At 40.5% G+C, this 8,369-nt stretch overlaps 1 protein-coding gene across 1 annotated transcript; it reads right to left on the bottom strand.

Annotated features, from left to right (window-relative positions):
* Positions 1-1,666: 1,666 nt before the first annotated feature.
* STAR (steroidogenic acute regulatory protein) lies at positions 1,667-7,343 on the bottom strand. Its single transcript, XM_032230119.1, has 7 exons — positions 7,274-7,343; positions 5,442-5,555; positions 5,189-5,316; positions 4,570-4,728; positions 3,156-3,340; positions 2,113-2,206; positions 1,667-1,783 (listed from the first exon to the last, which is right to left on the bottom strand). Exons 1-7 carry the CDS (start codon positions 7,335-7,337, stop codon positions 1,667-1,669), a joined length of 861 nt encoding a protein of 286 aa, XP_032086010.1. The 5' UTR covers positions 7,338-7,343.
* Positions 7,344-8,369: the final 1,026 nt, after the last annotated feature.

Below are 8,369 nucleotides of genomic sequence, written 5' to 3'. Positions count from 1 at the left end.
GTTTTGGTTGATCTGGAGAAAAAACAAGTAACTTTTCACCCTTCCTTTTAGACTAAAGTTCAGACAGAATCGGGTAGCATGTTTGAAAAACCTAGGACAGAGTTGACATCAACAGTTAGCAACAATGTCTATCTATCCCAGTATTTTTCAAACTGTATACTGGCTGACAGATTCTAGGAGTTGAAGTCCACATAGCTTGCCAAGTTTAAAAAATACTGATCTATCTTACTTGCCAAGGATGGGTGGATTGTCTTCATTGCTAATCTTTGGAGCTTCCCATTTTATCCATCTTCAAAGAAGAAAATAGGTACAGGTGGAAAACTATTAACTGATTGGTTTTGGGGGCTTTCAAAGGGCAGCAAACAAATCAGGCAGAAGATGGATGTGATGGCACAGGTCTACATTCCAACAATAATTAGGCATTGACCATAACTTAATACTCTGCATAGTCTCCGTTCCCATTTCACACTTAAATTGAATCCATGAAGGCTTAGTGTTCCGTGAAAACATCAAAAGAATATTAATTGATCAGATCAACAAATGGAGTTAGGTTTAAACCTAGCTTTTAATAAAGCCAATATTGCAGAGTTCAGTTAACTCCACTTACTGTAAGTGTATCATGGGAACTAGTGACCCTTGAATTAATCCTTAACATTTCCCAAGATTTAGGAGCCACATCATAGTAGTCAAAAACAGAAAGGAAAAAAAGAGGCAGGTGGGAGGGACTCCATTGGTAGTGGCATCCTGGCTTGGAAAAAAGAGGTTGTAAATGATGGGGAAGGACATGACAGCTATCTTTGTAACCCCTACGGGTGTGTGTGTGTGTAAAAATAGCTGCTGTGATACAACCCCAGCTGATTATCTGCTGCCTAACTGGGATGAGTTGTGACTAAGAGAAGTTGATGGACAGCATCTTTTAACTAAGGTACGACTCTGGACATGACACTTACTTCTGTAAAAGTATTTTGGAGCACCTAACACCACTTATTGGCATAATTTTCCAAATACTTTTGCAAAGCTTCTCATCTCTTGGGTCTTGTCAGTTGCTTTGAAATAAAGAGGTTAGAGATCAAACCTGGCACATTATCAAGAAATAGCCAAGATAGGTTAACCAATTCCAAGCACACTGAATACTAATAAGACCAGGTATAGAGAGTCAGTGCAGTAGTGTCCAGGTGAAACTATCTGTTCATCAAAGATGCTGGTTCTTTCCTCTCTTAGCCTTGAACTCTAGTTGCGTCCTACTGTCACGTAGGCTCAGGCAGCCTTCTCGATACAGTTTATCTTGCCTTTTGCATTTCAGAATTTAGACGTTGGTAAGAAATAAGATGCAATGCATTGCCCATCAAGCAATTGTTAGCCTTTTGAGTCCCAACAAACTGCATGGTTGATGCCACTATTGATATCACTTAGTATCACCTTCAATGCCTGCTATACCTAAGCCAGATAACTTATTCTTCCAGAGTCCTGAACAGAAGCGTTGTGCGCCTCTCTCTAAAGGGAGGCTCTTAAACATAAGGATGCAACATAAGGGAAAGAAGCCTGCCTCTTAACAGGAGAGAGTGTAAGCATCAATACTCTGGGACAGAATCTTCAGTCAGTGATTCATGAGCGGCTGGAGTCAGAGCATCATCCAGGAAAAATGGCCAAGAGGGAACATTTCTTTTTAGCATCTGAGGGCTTGTGCAGATGTAGATTTGGTCAAACGATTCCGGAGGTGGTTAGCAAAATCCATTTGGGTTTGAGAAAGAACTTGGTTGATCAATGTCTTTGGAAGCCATCCCTGGAATTAAAAAAAAAAATAGTGGGGCATGTTAAACCAGGTTGCTATGCAGTTAGAAGTAGACTTAAGTTCCATGTCAAGAAAAAGAAACTTAATAGTTCAGCAGTTATTTTGGTGAACTACAATTTGGGGACTTTAATTTTGTAAATTTATTAAGCCTGCATTAAGGAGTTTTATGTTTCTGGTCTGAAATTTGCTACTGATACGTTTCAACTATGAAAACAGAAGGGGAGTGGGTTTCCAATTCTCCATGAACACATTTAACATGAAAGTGTTTTTGTAAAAGTAACATTCACCATAATTTAACCTAGTTTGCCATATATCTTTACCTTTAAATCAATGCTGAGAAGCCAGGTTAACTTGGTTTGTGAGGGATTTCCTAGAACTGGATGAAGAATCATGCATGTGGGACCATTTTCCGCTCTGTAGGAAAGAAAGAAAACAGTTAAGCAGAGGCCCAGGAACAACATGGAACAACTCAGCTAAAGTTAAGTTCTTTATATGTAGGTCTTTTTATGTAAGATACATAAGATATCTCTTTATGTAAGATTCAACAGACAGAATCTTACAGCCTAACAGATGTATCCTGGGAGAGTCTAGAGGGAATGGCTATCCTTTCTCTCTCTCTTTGATCCAGCTCTGGGCTGTGTTGCCTATTGTTTTGCCCCTCCCTCCTTCAATGAGCTTCCTTCCTGGGAAATTACCATGTTATTGTCCATCGCACCACCTCCCTCTACATTGACACCACCCCTCACATCAACATGTCATAGCTTATTTCAACCCATTGGCTAAGAGAAGATGTCAGATATCTCACTAGTAAGTACCATATATTGAGTCTTAGGCAGTCTTCAGCCAGTTCACATATATTCGGGAGAACCGGTTGTTAAATTTTTATGCATTTCAGAGAACCGGTTGTTGGAAAAAAATCTCCTTTTGTTTCTTTCCACTTTACAGGGCTAATCCTGAAAGGAAGGCAGGAAGGAAACATTCTGGTTTTATTTCTAGCCTAATCTTTATTTCCCTGCTTACAGAAACTGCCTCTCCCGTTAACCCTTATTACATTGTAACTGCTAAGGCAAAGCCCCCATTGACGTGAGTGACGTTGAGTTGGCCACGGCCACTCAGTCACATGACCCCTGAGCCACTCCCACCCAGCTGTTCTTAGGGCAGAGAAGCGGTTGTTAAATTATTTGAATCCCACCACTGGTCTTAGGATAGCGTTTCTCACCTTGGTGTTCTACACATGTGTTGGGTTATAACTAATTTTACACGGTTGCTGAGGAGAGTTTTGCTACAACTTAGCTGGAAGGACCTATATTTGGGCATCTGTTCCGTAATTGAACTATGTAATTTAAGTAAAGGGAAGAGATACCTGATAACTCCTTTTTGTTCTGGCATGGGGGCATAGGTGGTTGACATGCCAGCTAAGAGGCATGTAGAGCCACGCCGTTTGGAACACCGGACGCTGACAAAGTCTCGTGGGCCAATTACGTTGCCAGGAGTTGCTGCTGAGGTTTCATGAGTGATCACGGTATCTTTGCCAATCTTCTGGAGAATCTAGGAAAATATTACCATAAATAATAATCTATCCCAGGTTGTTGGGAAGGACTGAATCGGGTGGGTTCCTGCCAGTTCTAACCTCTATAGAAGAGGTTCCACAAATCTACCGTGCCGTTTAGAACCGGTTCCAGCTCCCTCCCCCGGCCCGTCTGCACATCATCAAGATGAAGAGAGAGAAGAGGAATTCTGGGAGTTGAAGTCCACAAGTCTGAAAGCTGTCAAGTCTGAACATCTCTGGGGTTTTTTTTCTAAAGGGTTAGGGGTGCAAGGGTCTTGTAACTTGACAGCTTTAAGACTTGCGTGCTTCAAATGCCAGAGTTTCTGAGCCAACATTTTGGTTGCTAAGCAAGAGCGTTGTTAAGTGAGTTTCACCACATTTTACAAGTTTACATGCCCACCCAGTCACATGGCTGGCAAGCCACTCCCACAAAGCAGGCCACACCTACAGAAGAGGTTCTAAAAAAATTTGAAACCCACCACTGGACTGAATAGATTGTATAAAAATGCTGAATCCAATCTGAACATGTGGCTGATTGTGCAACAGATCATTAAAAAGACAAAGCAATTTTTTTATGGAGAAAGAAAGTTGGAGCATTTCAAAACGGTAGAATGAATTCAACTTTGGATCACAGGTTAAAGAATCAACACCATGAAAGATGCAATAAATGTATTCCCTCACCTGTAGGAAAGGAGACACTAGAAGTGAGTGTCTGGTCTACATTTGGGAGTTGTTAGCTTGTAATTGCCCCAACACTAACTCAGAAGCTGGGGCATCTCTGACTATACACAGCCAATATATTGGATGAACCTTCCCCCAAAATAATGAGAAGTAGAACATATTGAAAGAGTGAGCAGCTAGTGGAGAAACTAATGCTCAGCTCAACCCTTAGCCCTCCAAATTTTATTTTTTGCACTTTCACTTGCTCAGTTTATTGTACATCAGGGTTTTGTACTTGAGATTCTCCAAATGTTGCTGAACTATAGACTCCTGCAATCCAAGCCACTAAAGAATGAAGGATGCCTAGAATTATGATTCAACATCTGGGGAACAAATTCCATTGAATATTCTCCACCAATTTAACTTTAGGTATCACTTTATTTTATTACTATTCTTACTGAACAATAGTTTTGCTTCTAAAAGTTTTGAAAGGCCAACTAGCAAAGCATGTGTAACCTTGCATTTTTTTTTCATTTCCAAAAAGGGCCTCTACCTGCAAGAGGCTTACCTTGATCTCTTTAATATTTGGATTCCAGTCTCCCATCTGCTCCATCTTTACCACCAGCTCATCATAGACACAATCCAGGGGTTGATCAACCACTACCTCAAGCTGGAAAACCTTACCCACATCAGGCAACACTTTGCTCAAGACTTTGTCACCATTACCCTGTAGAAATAAACAAGAGACATTGATTTAACTGGTAGATATTAATGGGATACATAGGGATTTCGAGACAGCCCCAGCTGCACAACTGTCATGTATTGTACACAGGACTATCCTTGAAGCTCCAGATTCCTCCGCCTGAGCTTAGAAACCTGATTAAATTCTACTTAAATGAGTGGATTTCTGCTGTGGCTTATAGTGCTACAACCAACCATTTCTTACTGCTTTTTAACCATTTCTACTCCACAGCAGCCTGAATTTTGTCACTGTCATTATAATAGATATAGACCAGTGGTTCCCAAACTTGGCAACTTTAAGACTTGTGGACTTCAACTCCCAGAATTCTCCAGCCAGCTGTGCACAGCTGGCTGGAGAATTCTGGGAGTTGAAGTCCACAAGTCTTAAAGTTGCCAAGTTTGGGAACCACTAATATAGACTCCTCTTGGAAAACTGTTAAGCGTACCATCACTGCCTCTGTTTTCCAGCCGCTTTTTTCTCCAAGAATATTCAGAGACTTCTGGATAGCCTCCTCTCCTTGCTTGATGTAGGACATCTCCATATCACTGAAAGGGTTTTCTTCCAGCCTCGAACCTGCACAGTTGAATTAGATTTAAGAAATAGAAATCAAACAACCCGCAATATTCTGTCATTACCACCAGCACACTCAAACAGGGAGGTTCTTTCTGGGAAGAAAAGGAAAATCCCATCCTACTTGCCTAGAAGAGAACTCCTTCTGTGTACGTTGTTGATCCATTGGGTAGGGCCAGGCCTGGAAAATGCAACTTTCTTCAGTTCCTGTACAATGGCTACAGCTGCTTGTCTCTTCAAACCTAAGAGGAAGAAGTCCCAACATTATCGAGGAGGAAAGAAAAGGAATTCTGCACTGGTTGTATCTTCGCTCTCTTCTAGAGGCTACAAAAGAACAATGTCTTGGTGTCCTGTAAATATGTTGAGACTACAATACCTACATCCCCAGCCTACCATCAGTTTCTTCCTGCTTCAAAGAACATCTGCACTTTAATCGTTCCCACATTTATTTGGATAAAAGTTCATCAACAATTTGATATTATATTCCCTATTTAATTTTTAAATAATTCAGTGTAAGGAGACGTCCATACAGTTTTTCTGTCTTCTGTGTTTGCACAATTGTCTTAAATTGATTATTAAATTAATCTTTAGCCTGGTGGGATTGTTTTTCAATACACAACTAAACAAGCTAAATTCCAAAACAGGCCCTAACAGACCATCCCTCACCCCTGATTTTGATTATATATACAGTATATATATACTTGAGTTACTGAAAAAGGTATGGCAGAACATGATTCGGATAAAACAATCTCTTTGCTTACATTTACCAAATCTGAGTCTGGTCAGTGCCCAGATGGGAGTCTGCTTGCAAACCCCATTTTTGCTGTCTTGAGATCCAGGATGAATGAAAAGTAGAATATAAACATTCTGGATGAATATATCAACTAACACAATTCAACTAATATAATTGCCTTAAGTACAGTATTTATCACTCCTGCTTTTGAGTCATTCTTTGGCTCCTGATAGTTCTTACATGCCATATTTGTCCAATTGTAGGGAAAGAAGGAAGACATTTTTCTAAAATGCAAATCAATGGTAATTGCAGAGGAGAGAGTTGGTTTATCACTGTCCTCAATGGTCGTACAATATTTTCCCTTCCAAGCTGCTGATAACCTCAGAAGGAGATACTACCTCTGACACTACAATCAATATAAGAACTGGTACCCATCAACACATGACTTTGGAAAAGCCTTAAGATGCTAACCACTAAATCTGCTGATAGTGAAAGCAGAGCTGGTCTAATAGGGGTTATTGTAAGGGTGGAGGAAGAAGAAAGAAATAAAACCCTTAACTGTCAATGCATAAATCTTAGGCTATCAATAGGCAGGAAGAATTTGCCCTCAACAACATTCATGCAAGGCAGATTCCCTATCACCTTCATTCTCTCTTATTCTCTCTCCTTGCACTCCAGTTCTCCTCCAACTGGATCCTAACAAACTCCCAAACTAATTTGAAAAAAGAAATAGCATGCATGCTTCTGCCTTCATTGTACCTATGCTGCTTGATAAAACAATGCAACACAAAGTTAATCCCAAAATTTAACAGATTAGCATTTCAATTCCGTCAGGAAATCTTTGCTGGCTGCAATAACGGGGGGGAAATCTATCCTGCCGATCTGGAAAAAAATTAACCTTCCATCAATCTTCCACCTTCAGATTTTATCTGTTAACTGCTCGTAAACACCCATAGATTTGGCTTGATCCGTATTGATTTCCAAAGGGGGGAAAAAAAGAATGTAGGTGCTTCATTATGGCTGAGGAAGAAAGCATTACTTTTGGTTGCAGAAAGGATCAGGGTCAATCTTCTCAGCCTAACCCGTCTTTCAAAGAGCTAACCATGAACAGCCATTCTGAACCATTCAAAAGATTTGTCCTGAATTCGGCTACTCTGACTCAACCAACCCTGAAATATTGTCTCCAGTTTTCTCTTGCTGTTTGAGAGTTACGTTGTTCATCTTTACCTGTCATGTTGGGCAAGTGTCTGTAGGAAATTCCGGCACAAAGCTTGAATGTTGCTGGCAGCATCGCAAGAGTCTTTTTCAAAGGATTCCCGACTTGCGTTGATACACCTCTTTTGCCTTTGAGCTGCAGGAGCTATAGTTGTCACTGGAGGCTCTGCTGGTCTCTGCCTTTAAATACAGCTGATGAAGGATGCTGTTTTGTCAGCTGGGAGATAAGGAAAGACATCACTTACAGCAAGCTGGCTGACACCAAGGCCAATCTCGTCTCTCTGGAGTTGGGGGGGTGGGGGAGGAGATTGGGACAAGTGGGAAACATTGAAATTGCAAGGGAAGCTCCACCCAAGGGCAGGCTGCACAATCCCCAAAGGGTTTCAGCCAGTTTATCTCTTCTTGAGTTTGCCAGATGTTCTCCAGGCAGAGTCACTGTGCTTTGGAATCAGTCCTACTAACCAAAGCTTTTCTCTCTTTCTTTATCAGCAAAAATCCACTTTGGATGCTTCTATTAAGGCGTAACTGGTTGAGAAAGGGAGTACAGTAATTGGTAACTAATTCAGGACCAGAATAAACAGAGGCAATGAATTGAATCCCTGAGCTAAATGCAGTTCACCATCTAGAGGTCTGAGTCCAGTTATAGTTCAGATTTGGTAAATTGCAAGGTTCTATCCATAGGAATAATACGATTCTGTTATTCCATGCATCGATATGCTTCCATGGTTTAAAAACAGTGTACCCCAAGTTTATAAAGTGACCCAGGAAAAATAAAGCATAGTCAGAAAAACAAGTATGACCATGATGGAGAAAAAAATGTAATAATGATGCAGAGACACATCAAAGAGTTGGCTGGACCTTGTAGATCGTTACGTTCCATTCCTTGCTTGGTGCAAGATTTGCAGAAAAAAAATTAAAAGCCAAACACAGTTCATTAATGATTAAAAATCAGGAATGAAAACTCTGAGAACATGCTGAAGTTGAACAGCAATTATTCCTAAGTATTTAGAGGCCTTTGTCTGAGACCAATGTATAAACGTCTCAAATCCTTATCATTATTTACAAAACAGAAACACAACCAGAATACAATCCTGATGCAACAGAGAGT

The sequence above is a fragment of the Thamnophis elegans genome, chromosome 13 (assembly GCF_009769535.1).
Source record: "Thamnophis elegans isolate rThaEle1 chromosome 13, rThaEle1.pri, whole genome shotgun sequence".
Classification (NCBI taxonomy): domain Eukaryota; kingdom Metazoa; phylum Chordata; class Lepidosauria; order Squamata; family Colubridae; genus Thamnophis; species Thamnophis elegans.
Note: the sequence above shows the minus strand (reverse complement) of the source record. Positions and strands in the feature narration are given on the sequence as shown.